We start from the raw sequence: 23544 nt of genomic DNA, 5'->3' as shown, positions 1-23544 counted from the left end.
CTTATCATTGGCTTTCCCTGGTATCGATCCTTAGTGCCCCTTGAGATTTGTTTTCACATGAAATCCTCTTCGCCCGGGGGCTAAGAAGCTAGAGTACCTTCATTTACACGGCTGTATTTCTGCAGTATAACAGACGGATTTGTCGAGTTTTTTGCTCTCCTTGCCCTAATCTGGATGCAGCATCCCCACTGTATCATGGGTATTAGGATAAAACACATTCCATTCAAATAACATACGGCAAGTTCATCTAGGATTTTAAAAGCGATGTCCGATGGGTTCATTCTGGGGGCTTGACACGTTCGTTTCCAGAACTAAACAATACCGCTGCCTCGCAAGCACAGGCAAATGTCAAAAATTTGCCATTCCCCGCATATTCCAAAGGGGGACCCCAATATTAAAAGGACGGGAGGGTGCTTGTCGTACCTTTTAGGGGTTAAAAAAGTACGTTTGGTATCTCTTAGGGTGTTCAGTCTCAAAAGGTCTAAAGCAGGAGCTTTTGCAGTACCCCTAAGGGTATTGAGCCGAAAAGAAATGACAAGAAATCATGTGTTGTTTTGGAATAGGTACCTCTTAGCGGTGAAAAAATTTCAAGCCACGTCCACAAAACAGGATCTTGGTACCTTTTAAGGGTTCTTTTCAAAATTTCCGATGAGCACCCCCGTCCTTTTTACATGGGAGTTCCCCTGGGGTTCAACCCCGCGAAAGCCAATGATAAGTGCATAGTTATTTGTTGTTAGATAGAAAGAATCGTTCCTTTTAATGTCTTAAATTCAAGCACTGATCATTATAACAATGTTTACTTAGGTTATACTTCAAAATATAATTCAGTGAGACCCACGCAAGTCATTCTCTAAAGGCTCTCTGCGATGTCCAAGCGAAAAGAGGTAATGTCTTTTTTATAGCCTGGTCAATATTTTGCTTAGCGTTTTTTATCTTCCCCTTTTTCATAAAGTGACTCGCCCATCAAGTGCACTCAGCCGACATGTTTTGGTTCATGATTTATAATGCGAAGCAGTTTTATCTTGTATATGACCCATTGACTTTTGGGATTTTCTCCAGAAATGGCCATCAAAGAACGGAAGGCAAAAAAAAATATCAATTTTTAAAAAGAGTCCATAAATGAGGGTGGAAAACGTTGATCTCATGCCTAAACCACTCCTATGGACAAATTTCTCACACCAAGAGATCCTAATCCTGCTCACACTTAGCCTGTGATCAGGCTGTCGATTGGGTTATAGAACGAACAAAATTAGAGATGAGAGGAGCTGGCCGAGAGCAGTCTAAAGAAGAACAAATGGTGGGAGCCTGTTCAAAGGCTAAATTTTTAGCTAGAGAATTTGAGCTTCATGTAGTGCAGCCATAACTGCAAATTTCCAAAAAAAATATCAATATTAATTCATTTACTGATGTAATAGAAGAAAAGTCCATGGAGTTCCACCGCATCTCAAGTTTTGAAAGCAAACGTTCTGGAGATGATGTTATGGTTGGGGAGTTGAAATTTCTTCGGAGATCTTCGGCTATGTATGGGTTTTCTTTGAGAAACCTGTGACTCGGAAATAGTTGGCAGGAATATAAACTCTCAATGGCAGTCGCCAGAACTTCCTTTCATAAACAGATCATGCATGTGATTGCTAGAGAGCTGTCTTATCCATCAAAAGGGCTTATCTCCCTTCACATATGGCACAAAATAATAAATACAGAAAGGTTATTTTGTAGTGATCTTCACGAGTCAGCTGGTTCTTACAGTTTTCTACAAATCTTAGTTAATGTGATTATATGAAATCTCATTGTAAAAGTTAACATTTCATTTCACTTTGAGGCAAATAACTCAGATTTTTTGGAAGCATGCACAAAACGTTAACTTTTGAGATATGATTAAATTAATTTGCGGTTTCATTTGGCGCCACAGAATTTTCTTGTCACAAACTAGAAAACATCTTTCGGTGGTCTAACCTTTAATGCAAAATATTTATTATATCCTGGCGGAGACTCGAAAGAAGCGGTAACTTAATTTTTGATTTATGCGTTAATTAATTGATATTAATCAGTTAACAAAAAATGCAAGTTTATTAATACGTTATCGCTTTAGTGGGTTTGGACCCCTAAACCATCCCAATAGTGCACTCTGCATTAAAAAGAGAGTTTTTTTATTTCAAGAATACTGCTTTCACATTTGTTGTAACTTAGGCCAGTCCAAACGCCGCCCCAGTCATGCGTCGAACCGAACTGATGAGTTAAGTGCGGCAGAAGAGCGGCGTCTGAATCAGTCTGGTTCGACAGGTTAGGTTTGGTGCGGCAAACCACATTAAATTCGGCAGGGTCTGTCGCAATATGCGACGTTACAGCGGCGGCTGATTCATACGGTGTTCTCCTCATGTGCCGAACCTGATGCATAAATTACTGTAATGTATTTTTCATATAACGGCACTCGTGATTGGCTCAAAAATGAGTGGCGTGACAAGTCATGCATGAAGCTGGATTCGTGGCCAAAATTAAAAGGCGAATGGTAAAATACGAGACTTTGCGAGACAGTGAGACGAGCATTTTTCTTTTCCAGCCGGAGACATTTTGACTTTTTAAATTGCGAGACAGAGACTTCAAAGTGTTTTGGAATGGGAGCGCGAGACGTCCAGACTCTTAATCGAGTCCCCGTTTTAGTTGAGAGCTATGACAATGAGCTAGAATGAACCTTTACAGAAGTCTTACAATGGAGCCTTTTGTTGTAAACGCCTGTATCGAGACATCAGATCTGAAAATCTGTCAACAGCCAATAAACTATATTATTTTCTTGGTCATGACCTAATTTCCGTTCAGGGGGTTGAGCTTGGGCCTTTCCCCTATCTTTTTTGACTGGCACGCTGTCACTTACTACTCCAGTTGTCTGGAAGTCGTCAAAAAAAAGCGCAGCTGTGTTTGAACTCAGTAGAAGTCGCTGGAAGCGTTCATGTAAACCATGAAGGAAACCGAAATGAACAAAAGGTCTTCCCATCGCAAGCGAAAGCACGAATCACGTAAGTACTCTATTTAACAATTAGATTATGAGCTCGAGATTTCTATGAGGTGATAGTTGATGAGGACGAAGGCCTCATCAACTGTCGCCTCATAGAAATCGAGAGCGAATAATCTAATTGTTTTAGTAGAATTCTTGCTATAATTAAGTTCAAATAACGGTTTCCAATTATTTCTTGACGTGTTATTAAACTTTGCGCCTGAAAAAGGTCGCTCGGATTGAATTGTCATTTAAATTTGAAGTTGTGTGCACGCGCGCATTAGTTTTTCAATAATTTCAACTTTTTGAAAAGTCAAGAAACCGTATATATCCTTCGTTTAGACTTCTCGGGAATTTAATTATCCATTTGCATCAACATTTTCCTCCAAAAATTTGGAAAAACGAAAAAAACGTCGCATTTCCTAGGCGACCTCCAGCCACTGCACACTAATGGCTGATAGTGTTCAATGGCTCAGTCAATCAGATTACAGCATTTGCATTAGTATACTAGTAGAATTCTACTGAAAATGTTTAGATATCAATATGCCGATAATTCGTTATTAGTCTATCAGTAAAACTTCAATAATGGCATCGCGTAAACAACCGCGCCACGTTTGGCCAGTTAGGTCCCGCAGTTACATCATTCATCCAACGTCAATATTATTACTATAAGCTACTATAGAGAGCTATGAAAGGTCTAGGCTGCAAGTTACATTGACGGTGGTTTTAGCGGGGATTATTTGCTCAAGATGGTAAAAACTGGCAAAATAGGTCAAAATAACTAAAATACACTCGACCGCTTTCCATCGCGTCAAAAGCGGGCAAATCAAAACCACCAGCTTCGCATACAGGAATCAAAAGATATCATTTTTTTCCTCCAGCTCTTCTCAGCAGTCCGGAATCCTAAATCCCTGAATCTGATTGGCCAATTGCGCACCACTCTAGCGGTCTAAATTTCCCATGCGGATACCGAATACAGACCGCTCAGAAATGTCCAGCTTAGGCAACTTTTCAAGCTTTTTGTTACACCATAAAACAATGTCAAATGTAAACATTCAACACTTTAGCAACTTTTAAGCTTTTTGTTACACCATAAAACAACGTAAAATGAAATCATTCAGTCAACAAACTGGCAACATATCAAACTTTTTTGTCGCTTTTCGTGCCCGAAATATTAAACTGACGTGTACGCCAGTTTTGAACTGAACAGCTTCAACTAAAACTCATCGCAAAAGTTGCTTTCCAAGCAATACCGTAGAGAAAAAAAATAAACACGTTATTTGCCGGCCTTGGTCGATCCGTATTGGGAAAAACTGTGCCCTCGGTCTCGAGTACGGCCCGAGGCAGGGGTTGTGCTGACCAGATATTCACCCTACATAATATCATTGAACATGCGGTGCACAGAGTGGTAGAGGCAGCTTTATATCCTCTTCTGTAGACTTCCAAAATGTCTTTAATAGTGTACACAGAGAGAGCTTGTAGCGCATACTTCAAGACTATGGTGTCCCCCTGAAGATTGTCCAACTTACCCAAAGCTTCTACAAAGCATTCTCTTGTTGTGTCAAGGGCGGTGATATCTGCTTTGAGGTCCAAACAGGAGTTAGGTAAGGTTGCGTAATGTTTGCATTTCTATTTAACTTGGTCATTGAGTGATATGTCGTTTCACGAAAGACCAACCCAGGGGCATTCGGTGGACCCTCATCTCCACCTTAGAGGATCTGGATTTCAACGATGATATAGCACTCGCATCTTACACCCACTGCCACATGCAAGAGAAGACAAGTATACTAAGCACTTATGCTCATCAACAAGGACTCAACATCAACCTCACCAAAACAGAAGTCATGGCTCTTAACACCTCTAGCCCTCAACCAATCAAGATAGGTGAAAAAGATCTCCCTATGACTGAGCAATTTGAGTAGTTGGATAGCATTGTCAGATATGATGGCAGAGCAGGCATATATTTCCAAAGCCGGCTAAACGAAGCCAGGAACTCCTTCAAATTAAAACGCTAAACAATGTGTGGCGCACCAAACTCAAGATCTACCATAGCTGTGTTCTGTCTACGCCTTTTGTATGGGTCAGAATGCTGGCGAATGGCAGAAAGTGATCTGAGAAAGCTGTCGACCTTCCACACGAAACGTCTGTGAAACGTCCTTCGTATTTTCTGGCCTCAGACCATTTCCAACAAGGATCTGCTTATACAACGCGAACAAGAGTGCATTGGTACCATCATCATGCAGAGACGATGGCGATGGATAGGTCACGTCATCAGGAGGGAGAGAGACTCGGTTTCGAAGATGGCACTCCACTGGACATCGGAGGGTAGGCGCAAGCTTGGCAGACCCAAAAATACATGGCGACGCACTGTCGAGGCAGAGATGAGGGACTTGGGCGATAGCTGGAGCTCCATTCAAAAGCCGGTCGGAGACAGACACTTGTGGAGGTCCTTTGTTGCTACCCTGTGCGCCAGTGGGCATGATGGGCAGTGAGTGAGTTCACCTGGAATACTTGTGCTTATACACTGTTCCACAGGGGACAACTGATACGTTATCCGACTCCGTGGGCTTCATGATGAGCTCTCATGGGTTGTGTGCTTTCTTGGTTCCCCCTGTTAGCCTTTTAGCCAGCTTCTGGAAACTGGCTGGAACTGGAAATTCGGCTATAACACACTGCGTTATGATATCCTTGAACAAAATAACTTTTTCTGGCACCAAAATGACTTGCGGTAAGTTTTGAAGCTTTTTGTGGAATTCAAACAATTTAGGAGAAGTCAGGATTATTTTTTCCTCGAGAATTTGAAAGTTGCTCTATTGAAATTCAATATTAAGTGATGAGAAGACGTCATTTGTAAAACCAAACAAACGAATCAAGACTTCAAGCCCCTTAGCCTCGGGAAAAATCAAGACTCTGAGTCAGCTTCGTATAAAAATCGGGACTGTGAGAAGCAACTAACGGCTAAAAAGCGACACTGCGAGACCCGTCAAATTCAACTAAAATTTTATGAGACCCAGAGTTTTTGAAGGACCATTTGCCACCCCTATTAAAGGCAACAAAAACTCCGTGGTGTTTCGGAGCTCCCTTTATGCCTTCGATTTATGAGAAACGGGACTCAATAAGCGGGTTTCCTCAGCGTAAATTCATTTTTGCTGTTTCTTCATGATAATAGCCCAGCTTAAGAGATTTCTTATTAACAGCTCGATACCAGGAGAAAACCTTTCTAAATGCAACCAATGAACCTTGCGATTGCGATTTCCCTATAAGTATTGCTATAAACAGCGAAATATTTGTCACAGATTTTCGATTTGGACAGAGTTCTTGAATTCAGAACGGATTGGATTCAGAACTTGTGCCAGAAATGCAAAAAAAATTGGGGGTCACCGACTTCGTTTCAAAGATAAAGCCTGTGCAAAACTACCCTGATTTGGATAAATTGACGCACGTAATTCAGCATGGTCCACAGGGGTTTATAGTTAAAAATATCGAAAGTGAGTCAACGGAGGCAAACGATCTTAGTCATAGTTTGTAGAAGTGGGTCTGCTGCGTAAATAATTCCAAATGTTGCCAACGTTTTCACAAAACTTTACCCTTCAAGAGGCATTTGAAACCGCCGCACAGATAAACGAGGAGCTAAAAAGAACGGAATTCGATGGTGCATTTCGCAGAAAATTCAAACTTCTAATCGATAGATTCTCTTCATTTTTTCACAAAACGTAAAAAACGGTAGAGAAAGTGATCCATCAAAAGAAAAATAGGGGTTACCGTACGTCCAAGATCGTTAAATCCAGGCAAAGCTATAGCAGTAGCCGTCTGCCCTATCAATTAATCATTTCGTTAAATCCATTTTGAAATCACTGGCTATCCTTACAATCTAATTGGCTCTCAATGGTGCGATTTATTCACGAATCGCACTATTTTTTGCTCTAAATCGCATCTTTTTCTCAGCCATTGAGAATGGGACAGTAAAACAAAACAACAAATCAGATTTCAATATTAGTTTAAAGTAAACAATAAAATTTCAGGAAAATGAAAGGCAAAAAGCCATTGTGTGGGGAATTTAGCAACTAGTATAGCCAAAACCTTGTTGTTATTGTGTTTTTTTTTCCAAAAAACTTGACGAATGTAATTAATTACAGTTTCTAAATGACGATTGTCAGCTCCTTCAGGCTGAACACCTACTTTAATGGAAGTTTCCAACTTTCAGTGTCCATTTTGATGAATATTTTGGCGATTTTTCTTCAACATCTGCTCAAAATCCGTATGATACCGAGTCCAGTAAAACATAAACAAACGAAAACCACACAACAACAAATTCAGGGCCATCTCAAGAAGGTAGATGTTTCCAGGTTTCTGGCAGTTTCAAACGAAGCAACAAAAGAGCTCAGCTCTGTCGCTGTGAATAAACATAGTCAAAATACACCCCGCTCCACAAAACAGTGAATGAATGAACGTCTTACGAAGCTGGTGTTAGTCCTGCCATCTTGGCAATGTCTTGAAACAAATGGCGCCGCAAGAACTTGACAAGGTCCTGAGTATTGAGTCCTTCGCCGAGGTCACAAAAAGAAACGGAGATGATAACGAGCTGGACTCCCTTAAAATCATGCCATTAAACGGTATGAAAGAAAAAAAACGTACCATCCACTGGGCATCGTGCACTCGAGGGAGTTTCACAACTCAAAAGAAATCCATCGCAGAATTACGCAGGATGCACCTTCAAATTCCTTCTCCAAAGACAATGAAAAGTCTCAGCCTCAACCACACAAGAAAGAAAGACCTTCCATCATTGATTCAAGCGACGAGAATTGAACTTTTATACCTGAAGCAGACTATTTTCGTTCTGACTTCAAAACCGCTTGTTTCTTTGTCATGCTCGGATGAGTTTTCGTCACATGACATCGTTTTGCATACTAAATGAGACGTAAAGGCGTTTCCGGTTCCGCTTTTTTTTTTAACAAACCGGCTACTGGAACAATACACCAAAAGTCTAAAAATTAAGGCGATAAAATTGTGCGATTTCAAAATGGATCTAATAAAGTGGCTATTGAACTTCATGTCGTGCAATTTTGGTCTGAAATCATACTTGTGATTTCAAATCGAACTCGCGCTACGCGCTCGTTCGATTTTGAAATCACGCGTATGATTTCAGACCAAATTGCACTCCACTCAGTTCAATTACCATTATTTATTAGTAGTAACAATCGCGCGCGCTCGATGCATGACGTGGCGTGTGAATTTGCGTGCGCAGTAAGGCTGCACAGGGAGCCTTCACATCCGTGTAGAATATGAATAAAAGATCAACCTACCTTTATCGCGCGGCCTATCGCGCGTGTTTTGTGTTTTGTGGCGGCCATTTTGATTTTTAAATACGTGCGCGGTCTGCTAGTGCGAGGTCTGGAACCGACAATTACGGGAATCGCTCGGAGCCTTCTCGGAGCTCTATTATCGTCGGTGAGCGTTAGGCTCCTTCGAAAATTTGCGAATTTTCCCGCCCGTCCCAGACTTCTTAAATTTCGGTTCCAGACTTCGCACTAGTGACCGCGTATTAAAAATTCAAAATGGCCGCATCAAAACACAAAACACGCACGATAAAGGTAGGTTCAGCCTTTAATCATATTCTAATCGGAATTGATGACTCCCTGTGAGGATGCGCTGAGACAATTAGCGCGAAGGTCCTTAATCGAGTTTGCTTTGGCATATGAGTGTAGCGGCCTTCGGAGTTTCGACTCATGAAAAGTTTGGCGTCTGAACTGGGCCTTATTTTTTAAGCTCGTGCTAAGAATAGGCTAGCAATAGCATTCAGAAAAAGTACAACGCTTTAAGGTTACTCCAAACCTTCGCTGGTGTCCTCTAGCAAAAAATTCGTACGCACGCTGTTTTCAAGGAAACCTCCACAAACTATACATCAATAGAAAGGTTATGAAATGTTAATGTTTAATATTTTATTTTCATTTTCTGGGAAATGTTACCTTGAATAAAAAACTTCAATTTGGTTGGAAAAAAGAAAATTTGGAAAAAGTAGCCCCGCAAAGGTTTGGAGTAACCTTAAGTTCAATTAACATTTTATAAGTTCATAATTCATTTCAAACCTTTCTCTTCAGGATTTCTGTAAAGAAATTTGTGGCAGATTTAACTGTCTAAGATAACAAGCCGAGAACCCACCTCTTTTCAATTTGTGAGTGAAAATTGATTATTATATTTATGCAGCTCTTGAATTTCCTCATCTTCAAATTTTTGATTTAGGAATCGCCCATTCATTATGTGGCCTCCACAACTCGTAAAGTCGTGGAAGATGAAAAACCAAGCTTGTCCTGTGACGAAACATTGGCAGTTACTCTGTTAAGTAGTGAATGGAAGTCATCAAAGGTTGGCTTGTCGACCATCAACAGAGAACTTGCAGTACAATTGGCAAAAGACCCTAATGTGGAGGTTTATGTCTTTCTTCCCAAATGTAGCGAAGAAGATAAGAAAGATGCCCGTAGTCACAGTGTTCAGCTCATTGAAGCAGAAGAACTTCCAGGTTTTGAGCCAATTGATTGGTTGACTTCTTTACCCAAAGGTCATCTTCCTCACTGTGTAATTGGACACGGACTTCACCTTGGTCGACAAATACCACTCATAAAGCGACAGCATGATTGCAAGTGGATTCAAGTTGTCCACACAGCTCCTGAAGAGCTTGGGATGTACAAGAGTAATGAAGGGGCAATTTCGAAATGGGAAGAAAAACATCAAGAAGAGGTAAAACTCTGCGAGCGGGCTGATCAAGTTGTCGCTGTTGGGCCCAAGCTGGCAGATGCCTACTCTCGTTACCTCCGTTCCAGTAGGAAAGATCAAGATGTTATGAATATCACCCCAAGCATTTTCAAGGAGTTTGACAATGTTCAACAAGCCTCTGAAGAAAGAAGGAATTTTTTTGTTCTGGTATTTGGACGAGGTGATGGCGAAGATTTCAAGTTAAAGGGATATGACATTGCTGTTCAGGCAGTTGCCGAACTGAAAGACCCATCCTACCAGCTCATGCTTGTTGGAGTACCAGAAAGAAAAGGGGATGAAGTGGCAGAAAAGTTACTCCAGCATGGTCTCTCCCCAAGTCAGCTAACTGTTCGCCGCTTTAAGGAAAGTAGGGAAGAGCTAGCCAAATTGTTCTGTGAGGTCGATCTGGCAATCATGACATCGAGGACTGAGGGCTTTGGCTTGGCTGCTCTAGAAGCTCTATCTGCTGGTCTTCCTGTACTTGTGAGTGGTAACTCAGGACTTGGAGATGCTCTGAAGGAGATTCCTTCAGGTACCTCTCACGTAGTTGATTCCGAAGATCCAAAAGAATGGGCCAAGGCTATCAACACCGTCCGTAAAAAAGGTAGAGAGCTTCGACTTGAAGAGGCTAACCTTCTTCGTGCAAAGTATGCAGAGAAGTACAGCTGGCGGAAGCAGTGTGATTGTCTTGTGAAAAAGATGCTGCACCTTTCGTTTGGTAAGATAAATGACTTTGCATTGCCCTTTTGTTTAGTAACCTTTACGAATAAATCAGATTTCCATGAGGTGATAGCTGAAAATGTGGAAGGCCTCATCAACTGTCATCTCATAGAAATCAAAAGGGAATAATCTGATTCAATGTTTTGGCAGAATTCTGACCAAATTTTCTTTAAATGCCGATTTCCAATTAACTCTCGACACATCACGGGTTAGTAAAATCGCGTGCGGATTGAGTTGCCGTTTGATCAAAGCTTGCAGGTCTTTACACACGCTCGTCAGTACGTTGAACCTCGGGATTTCAAAGCAGCATAACAGTCAATTTCCTTTCAGTAGAAATTGTATTATTTACATCTTCCTCTGAAACATAGGAGAACTACAAATGGTACAATGCCTATAATACAGTGCTGCAAAACATCCACTTCAAACACGGGTTCCCTTTGAGCGAATACTCAACGTCTATATCTGGCGCAACCGAGTTGACTATTGCTCATATAAAACAAGAGTGAATAGTCATATTGTGTTTAGCAGACTCTCTAAAGGACTGCAAATTTCAAATAATATTGCACTAGTTTCGTTTACAAACTTCAACTTCATCCACATGTGGACAATGAGACGTCCTTTCCCGTGCTTAAAAAAGGGCCTTTTGGGGGTTATATTCTGTTTTGGGTCTCGTTTGAGCCTATTAAGAAATTTTTGGACCAACAGTTTGGCCTTACTCGCACGTTCTCGTCACTAATATACCTGAGTAACTCCCCCACCTACGCCGAGTGTTTTTTCATTTTATTAACCCTTGAAGTAAATTAAATTTAAACCCCAGGAAACACCCAAGACAAACTGGAACAAGTGCAAAATCAAGTAGAAAAGGCGAACGAAAAGATGAAAAATTTGGGGAAGCTAACGGAGATAAACCCAGAAGCAGGTTAGTTCACAGTGAAAGGTTGCAACATGGAATTATTTGCACACGCAAATAATTAATCATAGCAATAACAAACGTAAAAATAAAAACGTTGACCAAGGAAAGTTCAAAGTTCAAAGAACTTAAAATACTTAAAAAAGCTATTCGAAGAAGGGAACATTTATCTTGCTATTTTGCTAGAAGTACGAAATTTCAAGTGTCAATCATCTCTTGAGAGCTGTTCTGTCTCCTGTATAATGACTGCGTCATGTATTCAGCATTGTTTCTTACACTTCTGAAAAATAAAGGACACGAAAAAAAGGGTCCTGTTAAACGTGGGCGTTAGGAGTGCCTGCCTGTAAAAATCAGACAAATTCTTAATTTCGCGGCAAGGGTCGAAAATTCGATTTCGCTCATATTCTCATGGTAGATAGGCTAGGGCATGACAAAAACTACTGGATAGTTTTTTCAGTTTGGCAAAATATCCTTTTATTTCAAAGAAATATGCGAATTACCAACTTCCGTTAAAATCGTCATTTGACGCACCATTTTATTAAGCAAGTTTGAGAGCCTGGCATGCAAAACCACATCATTCTTCCGTCTTTAAAACACTCAAATATTTTTGTGCAATGTTTAAATGTGTACTGGGTTGGTTTTAGGGAATGTTGCGTTGTCTTTTTGGGTGCAAAATAATTAAATTTCGAAGACATGTATTTCATTCACTTAAAAGTATTTCGTGTATATAATTAATTTTCACCATGTGCGAAACCTTCAAATGGATTAAGCTTCTGGTGGTTGAATCGCAGAAGGATGATCTACAGATTCCTGTAAAAATTTCTTTGGGCAAATGATTGTGAGCGACGCGAGAGCTTTTCAAAGTACGTCAAAAATGCAAATATTTGACCGTCCGTCGTCAAATTTCAATTCACGGGTTAGACGTATATTTTAGCATGCGCCACATGACTTGACCTATCATAAGTTGAAATAGACACAGAGCTGATAATTTCGAAATGTTCTAACCTTATTTGTTGCAAAAGGCAGGTCCAAAGCCGATTTGACGTGTTTCTCTCACCATTCGTCGCACATAAAGCAGAAGTTTGCTTTTGTTTACACAAGGTTAACGTCCGATGTACATCGCCAACTGTCAACCTATTATTGGTCGAATTCCATGAATCTGTGACCATCCTTCTGCCCATATGAACATCACTACATCTAAGTCAAAAACGGCTGAGTCATTTCTTGATAGTTGCTTGCTTTGCACTGCGCCAAAATAATACGTTTGATCGATTGCTGACCATTGCTGATAAGCGTGTCGGCGCAGCACAATCTTACAGCCGTTATTTGTTCGTCACGCAATGCTGTCACGGCATATGCTGCACATTTTGATCTATTTTGTATAGAGCACTCTCAGGATAAATGAAGCAATTTAATCATTGTTCATCTGTTTGTTCATATATATAATAATATGTGTATATTTATATAATCGTATTTTATAGTGTACGTGGCCTCTGTCCAAATCACGTTTGTTGTACGTTTTGATGTTTCAGACAACAGCTGATAAAACTAGTGCCTGTACTAACTAGAATTTTAAAAAAATCGCCATAAAACAAATTATAGATCAATGAAGCAAGAACTAGCTGAAATAAAAATAGGAAATCGCAACGTGTCTAATTCGTGAGAAAAACAGACTAAATTTGATTAGTAATTACGTGAGTAAATAGCCCTGGCCATGCCATCTTATTTGGCGTATTTTGTTTGCCTGGGGGCGAGGCATTGGTCTGTTTGTAACAGAAAATAGAGGACTAGTGTCAATACGGTCCAAAATTATTGTCAGTAAAATATTGTAAATAAAACACCTATTGACCGGTTACCTCCGCGGCCACCATTTGGTCGTTCCGATAAGGGTTTCATTATTGTCTTTACCCCTATTAAGCGGCCACCCAAAATTTAAAAACTTTGTTTTGGAAAGGGCGATGGCAGATAAGAGTCTGAAATTGAAGGTGCATGACGAGTGATAATTCAAATACACGTCTATCATGATTGTCTTGAATTGACTCCATGTTCACCAAGAAATTTATAACCCGATAGTGAAAAATTAAATATTCAAGGTACACCAACTTCTATTTAAGCGGCTAGCCCCATTAAGCGGTCACCACCCATTTCCCCGGGGGTAGCCCACTGTATTACATGTAAACCAAAAATAATTGCACAGCGCGAAAAGACCTAGGTATAAGTTTAGCGTTACAGTATTACGCAGGGCATGTAGGTAGCGGTGGTCGAGTAAAAGATAACAACACGGGCAACGGTAAACTATTCATTCTTCTCATTTCTCAATTTAATCTCTTCCTACTCAACACGATTGTGTGCTCCCAGTGGTTCCCAGCCTTACAGAGCCTTATGTATTAGGATAGAAATTGTCCTACCACTACCCCCTAAAATGGGATGACAGCATTGCGTGACGAACAAGGAACCGCTGCAAGCAAGGATTCAATCCATCAAACCACGATGATCAAATGTAATATTTTGGTGTAGTGCAAAGCAAGCAACTATCTACAAATGACTTAGCAATTTTTGACTTAGATGCAGTGGTGATCATATGTGTCGAAAGAGGGTCACAGATACATTGTATTCGACCATTAAATAAGTTGACAGTTGGTGATGTAATCGGACGTTGTGTAAACAAAAGCAAACTTCTGCTTTATGTGCGACGAATGGTGAGAGAAACACGTCAAATCGGCTTTGGACCTGCCTTTTACAGCAAATGAGGTTAGAACATTTCGAAATTATCAGCTCTGTGTCTATTTCAACTTAACATTGGTCAAGTCATGCGGCGCATGTTAAAATATACGTCCGTGAATTGAAATTTGACGAAGGAATGGTCAAATATTTGCATATTTAACGTTCTTTGAAAAGCTCTCGCGTCGCTCACAATCATTTGCCCAAAGAAATTTTTACAGGAATCTGTAGATCATCCTTCTGCGATTCAACCACCAGAAGCTTAATCCATTTAAAGGTTTCGCACATGGTGAAAATTAATTATATACACGAAGTACTTTTAAGTGAATGAAATACATGTCTTCGAAATTTAATTATTTTGCACCCAAAAAGACAACGCAACATTCCCTAAAACCAACCCAGTACACATTTAAACATTGCACAAAAATATTTGAGTGTTTTAAAGACGGAAGAATGATGTGGTTTTGCATGCCAGGCTCTCAAACTTGCTTAATAAAATGGTGCGTCAAATGACGATTTTAACGGAAGTTGGTAATTCGCATATTTCTTTGAAATAAAAGGATATTTTGCCAAACTGAAAAAACTATCCAGTAGTTTTTGTCATGCCCTAGCCTATCTACCATGAGAATATGAGCGAAATCGAATTTTCGACCCTTGTCGAGTTATTTTCCATTTTTATGGACAGGGACTCTTAAGAGCAACCTGTAAAAGCTTTAAACTAAATCTGACAAGGTAAAGTCTGCATGCGAGCCAAGTGGCCAATCAGGCCGGAGCTTATCCCGGTTTCTGTAGCATGAAGCGACTAGGAGTATTTCTACTCCCCCCTGGATGGGATGCTAGTCCATCGCAGGGTTACCCCCAGCATTAAGTTCGTCGGTACCCATTTATACACCTGGGTGGAGAGAGGCACTGTGAGAGTAAAGTGAATTGCCCAAGAACACAACACAATGTCCCCGGCCAGGGCTCGAACCCAGACCGCTCGATCCGGAGACGAGCGCACTAACCATGAGGCCACCGCGCCTCCCACACTAAATCTGACAAGCTGTTTTTTTTTTTCCGTCGCAGAAAACCTGAAAGAGGAATTGGGACATCAAGTGAAAAACGTCCGTAAAAAGTTAGACTCCTTGGGAGAATCAACCCAAGATGAAGGTCAGTAGACGTAACGATATTTGAAGGTAGAAAGATTAGATTCCATCTTCAGTCACGAAAAAGGTTACCTTGTAACTTACGCGGTAAAACTTAACTGATACATTTATAAACAAACGGGAAAAATGACGGGATGACTGTTTAGAAATTAATGTTGGTAATTAGTCATGCTCCTGCATTAGAATATTTGCCGCGCTATTATAAACAATAACTTCCATTTGGCGCGAAAACATACTCGGATATTTGTTCGGGGACTTTCTCTGTTGGGAGAAGCGAACAGTTTTCCGAGAGCTTAGCTCGAGGGAAACTGTGAGCTTTGAGGAAGAGAGAATGTCCAACTAAACGACATATATCCGATTGCGTTTGTGTTTATTATCCCCCATACATTCTGCACAACACGCGCAGTTTTGAAAATTGGGGATAATATATAGATTTAGACAAGCCTAAAAGCGGAGCTCCTGGGCCGGGTTTTTCAAAGGCCTATTAAGGTAATTCCTCTGAAATAAAAGTTACAATAGATTTTTGTTCAAACTTTGTCCACTGAATATTTTTCATATGATAACTTCAATTTTGAAATGAAAAAGGTGGGTGCCCATGCTCATCAAGGAGCAGTGAGGCATTGAAAATGCCCCATTTTGGCATTATTTAATGCTTATCATAAGAACGCATTCCCAGTAATTGTAACATCTTTGTGAGCCCGGACTCATAAGAACACGCATTAAACTACAGTCAATGCAATGTGTCGGACACAAATAAACGTTTTAAGTTTGATTCAGACAGAAAGCTAAATCCTTGATTAAAAATTTGAACCAAATTTCTTGACGTGGTTACCGACTGCAAAATAGGAAAGACCACAGTGTATCTACTATTTTTCTTATTTATTCAATTTTCAGCAATAGAAATTAGATCAGTCTTTTCTCACGCAAAGCTTATGATTAGTTGATTACAATGACTGGAAAAAAAATTGGGGTCCCCGTGCTCGTTGGTGAGCTAGGGCCATTTTTCAACTGACAGAGCTCAATATCACGGCAAATCCGTCATGTTTTCAATGTGCGCGTGCACGAGCGCGCGCTAATGACGCCATAAATTATGCGCAGTAAGGATGCGCGATGCAAATGTGAGGAATGACTTTAAGCTAACCCAGGATAAGCAAGGACTTTAATTTCACAATAACTGCCTAATTTCTCGCGCGCTGATTGGCCCATTTTTCAATAAGAGTACACACGGATAAAATTTTAATTTATGCAAGCTTTCAAGTCCAACTTTCAGCTGTCAAACTGTCAACTTTTTTAACCAATGAGATTTAATGGACTTTTTTAAGTAGCCAATGAAAAAGCGAGAAAAGCTATTGACAATGTTCGCGTCATTTTGAATGAAATTCACATATTTTTGTTTACGGCAAGTTTATGGCGTCTTTTCCCCTCATTTATTCCCGGCATTTGACCATTTTGGGGTCTTGTTATTGTAAAAAACAAATTGACGTTAATTTTTTATGCGTCAATCCTCTTATTGATGATAAACTTCCTTGTCAAAGTTTACTGCGGAACCACTCACAACCACTTTGACAATGTTATGACGCAATTGATCATCAATAAGAGGACAGACGCATTAAAAAACTGACGTCAATTTGTTAATTTTAGTTTTGTAACTTTGCGGTGAGGTTTTCTGTGTATTGTTTTGTCTTCTGTTTTGAGTTTGAATAATCACAAAAGCAGTGAAAAACATTTGTATAGAAGAAAAATTTATAATTGGGTTCTCTTTTAATCCTGGGTTAGCATCAACCGGCTTCCGAACAACCCAGCCCTGGTGAAAACAAAAAACTGACATGAGCCCGTGATCCGATCGAAAACCAGTTCTTGGTCAGCGGCCAACTTTAAAAAACACGTGACCTCGATGAACGCTAAACTTGAGCTCGCGATATGGTCACGTGATACTGGTTAGCGGATACCTTGTTTTGACAGGTGTTAATCGATCATAACATGAATGTCCAATATCAAATAAGGACCCTATAAACGTCGCTTTCAACCTATTAGGTGGAGTACGACCGCCATCTTGGGCGACCCCGCCGTAGTCGTCGTGAGTACGCTATCACTCAGATATTCCCCAATTTTAGTCACGTGACGCAAGTGACGTTCCCGTTCCCTTGCTAAATCAGCCTATTAGCTGAAGTACGACCGCCATCTTGCGCGACCCCGCCGTCGTGCTCAGATATTCCCCAACTTTAGTCACGTGACGAGTTTAGACCAATTGCTCGCTATCGGAAATATTTCATGGATTATAAAGGTCGATATCACTATGACAGTGATATGGAATACACGATCATTAAGTAAAAGAAATAGTTTCACTGTGCGGCGCTTGTGCAAGTTATGTGTCTTTTGTTACGGACTGAGTTTTTTTCCCATCGATTTATGGCCACAAATCGAAGGGGAAAAACGAGGATCCGTAACTTACAGTACGGACCGAGAGAAGGAGGTTAGGAAGATATTTATTATATTTCTACTGTGTGTCTTAAGAGTTCGGGAACGATTTCTATTCACGAGGAACGGCTTCAACCACGAAAACAAAAACAGTGACTTTGAAATAGTTGTTAAGTGACCCTCAGCAGGTTTTAATACATAATTTCAGAATAAAAGCAAGTTTTAAACTTTACTTGCTAAAAATGTTGAGAACACTTGGTAATAAATCACGAAACATTTTGGCAGCAAAAAAAGCTTTAAATTTTAGCGGGCCGTAGAGTAGAATACGGCCCGCTAAATTGACCAATCACAGCGCGCGCACTAACTGAGAAATATAATAAGACGCTATATTCACTAAATAAAATGATGCCAGAGACCGCAAACGAAAATGCTGCCGGTTTACGCAGGATCTGTAAAAGATCTGATCAGCCAAAAATGAAAACATAACAATGAAGCAAGGTTGATTACTACGTAGAAAGCTTAGCGGGACAACGACATGACAGAGTCCAAACTGAAAGCCAAGAATTTGTGTTTTTATGTTTTAGTCCGTTATTTTGAAGTCCTTGATATTCACCTCTGAGAATTATACTAAAACAGTTATTCGCCTCAGGCTCAGTGAACATTGGTGAATATTGAGTATTCATCAATGTTCACTGAGCCTGAGGCGAATAATTGTTAAATAACAAATACTTAACATTCCTTTCCAGGTCTTCCAGATCAACCAGAGAGTGCTGTTAAGAAGGAAACAACCATTCCAGGTATTTTGAATTTTTAATGTTAAATTTTGTGTCACCGTCTTTTCTTCATGCTTCTTTCTGAGGAAGTTGATTCGAATTGCTTCTACAATGGAAGGATGGGAGAACATGGAAGCATGGAAATAAGAAAGCCTGGAAACGAATGTTCGAGAATGTAGAAATGGGGGAATGACTAGATGGGAAATTTAGTTGATGGGCAAGAATTGTAAGGAAATAGCTGTCTCATGACTTAGTCATTTACATTGACGAGTTTTGTTTCAAAGGTTCATTACCAGTATCAGAAACTAGTGCTGGTGATTTGAACTTTTATATCCGACTCAAACGACAACAAGCTTTATTTGCACGTTCATAATATTTATAAATCAAGCTTTGTACACCACGTATGACTATAGAATTTAGTAATATGCTATTTCCGAGTTACTTTGTACTCTGTTCCAAAACGAATCCCAGTGCAAAACCTTTCATATTTAAATGAGTTCGATTTGCATGAAAATTAACCTGTAGGCGGAATTCATTTTCATTTGAATGGTTTCGCACGGAGACTCGTTTTGACACAGAGGCAAAAGGCAACTCAGAAATGGCCTATTGCTATCCGCTTAGTTTTTGGTTTCGTAATTTGGTTTTCCTGTTCTCTCTTTAAAACGTTTTATTACCAAGGTCTTGCACATTTTGTCTTTAAACTCCTACAAGCTGCGAGGCGACGAAAGCCGGAAGTCACGTTGGATTTTTGCGTTTGACTGCTGTCGAATCGTAACAATCTGGAGACCTAATAAGGTCATCGCTTCTTAGAGATAAAAGTGTGTCGTAGCTCGTAATTTGTAGTCAAAGACCCGAATGCCTTCGCAGCAATTCATGTCTCTGACTAACTCTGAGACGTTATAATTAAGAGAAGAACAGAAATGCTTCAGGACTTTCAGGCCATTTATGTCCATTTATACAAAGAGAATTTCCCTTTCTTTGCTAGTTGAACATACGGACGCCACTGCTTCATCGCCAACGCAGAAAATGTTTACAGGTATTATGAATATTAATGGTAAACTTAGAGTCTGAGGTCTTTTTCTTACCCCCACTTCAAGGAAATTTTGTTTTGTAGTTAAAAAGGGAGGACGAAAAGATGGGAGGACAGGAGGATTGATCGAAAGATTGATGAGAGAAAAAAGATGGAATGCTGCTGCGTGGTCAACTATTTTATCAAGTATATTCTCAGGGTATTGTTTCACTACTCTCCTACAAGAGAGTTGATGTGGGTGTAAGAGGAGATTGAAAAAAAAAAAAGGGATGGGAAGACAGTAACGATGGGTGAATGGGTGTATGGTGGAAGGTTAGGAGAATGCAAAGATAAAAGAACAGTTATTATTGAGAAGGACAAACGGTTTCACGACAGTACTGGTCATTCATATTTATACCGTGTTTCATGTTCTTGGACAGGTAAAGATGCTGGTGCAGGAACTTTATCTCCAACGGAGGGCACTCGCATAGGTAAATTTAATTTCTACCACAAACTGTCTCTCTTTCTCCTTTTCTTCGCCCCTATCTGTGGGAGAGTTGATTCCACTTCTTGTTTGTAACGCTGGGAGGATGGGAAGGTGATGAGATCTGAACACAAAAGAAAGGAAATAAGGAAGCAGGGTAATAAAAAAAATCGAGGCTGGAAGAATCGAAAAATTGCCTGACGACAAATTGAGTGAATGGGAGAGAATGGTGAGGAAAACGCTGATTTGTTACATGTAGTCATTTACTTTGATGCGTGTGCTGTGTTATCACCCACAGAGCCGGCAATTTCCCTGTAGTCTGAGTTTGAATGTTAAACTTGGTCTGGCGTGTTCTCTTCACCTCTCCTCTGGGTTCCTGAGGGACTGATTTGGGAGAAATGTGGGATTGAAGAATGCACAGATGGGAAGATAAAAGGATCGGAGAAGGGATCTATGGGAGGATGCGAATATAAAAGAGTAGATTGAAAGGAAGAGAGAATTGGTTAAAAAAAGCCAGGAGAGTTTAGAATGAAAACAACTAAAAGGCTTTACAAATTAGTCATTTATAGTAAATAGTGTGAACCCAGGAGTATCAGTAATTCGTATGATGTGATCGTCCGGTTGAGGGTAGTTCTGAAAAGAACTGTTGTTGGTGACTTACGTTTCGACAACCTGAGTGGAAGTCATCTTCAGAGTCAAGTGAATAGTGTTTGTCAGTAACAATAGACGGATCGAAACTCACCAGTGACTGATGACAAACTTTACACGAGTCTTTCAGCCAATATCATCCTGGCTAAACTGACCAATAACATTCAACGGACCAGACTTATAACATCATCGACTGACAAACACTATTCACTTGACTCTGAAGATGACTTCCGCTCAGGTTGTCGAAACGTCAGTTTCGAGGAAATAGCTGTTTCATGACTCAGTCATTTGTATTGAAGACGAGTGTTGCTCTTTCCTTGATCAATATGCAGGTTCCATAGCCCCATTATCAGTATCAGAAACTAGTACAGGTAATTTGAACTTTTATATCAAACTCAAGAACAACAACAAGCGTTATTTGCATATTCATAATAGTTTTAAATCAACTTTGTACACCACGCATGAATATAGAATTTAGTAATATGCTTTTTCCGAGTTACTTTGTGCTATGTTCCAAAACGAATCCCAGTGCAAAACCTTTCATGTGAAAATAAGTTTGATTTGCATGAAAATTAACCTGTAGGCGGAATTCATTTTCACATGAATGGTTTTGCACGGAGACTCGTTTCGACACAGAGGCAAAAGGCAACTCGGAAATGGCCTATTGGTATCCGCTTAGTTTTTGGTTTCGTAATTTGGTTTTCCTGTTCTCTCTTGATAACGTTTTCTTACTAAGGTCTTGCACATTTTCTCAAACTCTTACAAGCTGCAAGGCGACGAAAGCCGGAAGTCACGTTGGATTTTTGCGTTTGACCGCTGTCGAATCGTAACGATCTGGAGACCTAATAATGTCGTAGCTTCGTAGAGATAAAAGTGTGTCATCGCTCGTAATTTGTGGTCAAAGACCCGAATGCCTTCGCAGCAATTCATGTCTCTGACTAACTCTGAGACGTTATAATTAAGAGAAGAACAGAAATGCTTCAGGACTTTCAGGCCATTTATGTCCATTTATACAAAGAGAATTTCCCTTTCTTTGCTAGTTGAACATACGGACGCCACTGCTTCATCAACAACACAGAAAATGGTTACAGGTATTATGAACTTAATGGTAAACTTAGAGTCTGAGGTCTTTTTCTTACCCCCACTTCAAGGAAATTTTGTTTTGTAGTTAAAAAGGAGGAAGAAAGGATGGGAGGACAGGAGGATTGATCGAAAGATTGATGAGAGAAAAAAGATGGAATGCTGCTGCGTGGTCAACTATTTTATCAAGTATATTCTCAGGGTATTGTTTTCACTACTCTCCTGTAAGGGAGTTGATGTGGGTTGAAAGAGGAGATTGAAAAAAATAGGGATGGGAGGACAGTAAAATGGGAGAATGGGTGTATGGTGGAAGGTTAGGAGAATGCAAAGATAAAAGAATAGTTATTATTGAGAAGGACAAACGGTTTCCCGACAGTACTGGTTATTCATATTTATACCGTGTTTCATGTTCTTGGACAGGTAAAGATGCTGGTGCAGGAACTTTATCTCCAACGGAGGGCACTTGTATAGGTAAATTTAATTTCTACCACAAACTGTCTCTCTTTCTCCTTTTCTTCGCCCCCATCTCTGGGAGAGTTGATTCCACTTCTTGTTTGTAACGCTGGGAGGATGGGAAGGTGATGAGATCTGAACACACAAAAAAAATGGAAATGAGGAAGCAGGGTAATAAAGAAATCGAGGCTGGAAGAATCGAAAAATTGCCTGACGACAAATTGAATGAATGGGAGAGAATGGTGAGGAAAACGCTGATTTGTTACATGTAGTCATTTACTTTGATGAGTGTGCTGTTTCATCACCAACAGAGCCGGAAATTTCCCTATAGTCCGAGTTTGAATGTTAAACTTCATCTGGAGTATTCTATTCACCTCTCCTCTGGGTTCCTGAGGGAATAATTTGGGAGAACTATGGGATTGAAGTATGCACAGATGGGAAGTTAAAAGGATCGGAGAATGGATCTATGGGAGGATGCAAGTATAAAAGAGTAGATTGAAAGGAAGGAGAATTGGATAAAAAAAAAGCCAGGAGAGTTTAAAATGAAAACAACCAAAAGGCTTTATAACTTAGTCATTCATATTAACAAATTCTTCACGTTCCCTTCCAGATCGAACAGAGAGCACTTGTGTCACGGATTCATCACCAATACAGGAAACAGTAATTTCAGGTATTTTGAATTTTTAATGTTAAATTTAGTCTCACGGTCTTATCTTCATCCTTCTCTTTGAGGAAGTTGATTCCAGTTGTTTCTACAATGGAAGGATGGCAGAACATGTAGACATGGAAATAAGAAAGCATGCATGGAAATGAAAGTTCGAGAAAGTAGAGATGAGGGAATGACTAGATCGAAAATGTTGTTGATAGGAAAGAATTGTAAGGAAGTAGCTGTTTCATGACTTAGTCATTTGCATTGCTGACGAGTGTTGTTCTTTGCTTGATCAATATGCAGGTTCCATAGCCTCATTATCAGTATCGGAAACCAGTGCAGGTAATTTGAACTTTTATATCAGACTCAAACAACAACAACAACAAGCGTTATTTGCATATTCATAATAGTTTTAAATCACCTTTGTACACCACGTGTGAATATAGAATTTAATAATACGCTATTTCCAAGTTACTTTGTGCAATGTTCCAAAACGAGTCCCAGTGCAAACCCTCTCATATGAAAATGAGTTTGATTTGCATGAAAATGAACCTGTAGGTGGAATTCATTTTCATATGAATTGGAGTGGCCAATTAAGTATACTTTTTTTAGTTTGAATTTTAGTTCTTAGTTGTGCTTCTTTTTTTTTTCTCAGTAACTTTTCATTAGCTATAAAATTTTTGTTATTTTTCTCAAATACGTAGGAGGACCTGTAAAGCACTCTAGGGTGAAGTAGGCATCCTCAATAGAGATTTTGGAAATGAGATGTTTCGCACGAAGACTCGTTTCGACACA

The 23544-nt window shown here is 39.9% G+C and overlaps 2 protein-coding genes across 2 annotated transcripts; both read left to right on the top strand.

The window, feature by feature from the left end:
* The first annotated feature begins 783 nt into the window (after nt 1–783).
* On the top strand, nt 784–10588 carry LOC145464513 (D-inositol 3-phosphate glycosyltransferase-like). Its single transcript, XM_081448429.1, has 2 exons — nt 784–884; nt 9230–10588. The coding sequence occupies exons 1-2, from the start codon at nt 867–869 to the stop codon at nt 10586–10588; spliced, it is 1377 nt and encodes a 458-aa protein (XP_081304555.1). The 5' UTR covers nt 784–866.
* A 707-nt stretch (nt 10589–11295) lies between these two features.
* On the top strand, nt 11296–23301 carry LOC145482162 (uncharacterized). Its single transcript, XM_081460773.1, has 7 exons — nt 11296–11378; nt 15156–15239; nt 18400–18450; nt 19412–19462; nt 22068–22118; nt 22711–22770; nt 23053–23301. Exons 1-7 carry the CDS (start codon nt 11336–11338, stop codon nt 23154–23156), a joined length of 444 nt encoding a protein of 147 aa, XP_081316899.1. The 5' UTR covers nt 11296–11335; the 3' UTR covers nt 23157–23301.
* The last annotated feature ends 243 nt before the right edge of the window (nt 23302–23544 follow it).

The sequence above is a fragment of the Orbicella franksi genome, chromosome 1, assembly GCF_964199315.1.
Source record: "Orbicella franksi chromosome 1, jaOrbFran1.1, whole genome shotgun sequence".
In the NCBI taxonomy this organism is placed as follows: domain Eukaryota; kingdom Metazoa; phylum Cnidaria; class Anthozoa; order Scleractinia; family Merulinidae; genus Orbicella; species Orbicella franksi.
The sequence above is the reverse complement of the archived record's forward strand: the minus strand, read 5'-3'. Positions and strand labels throughout refer to the sequence as shown.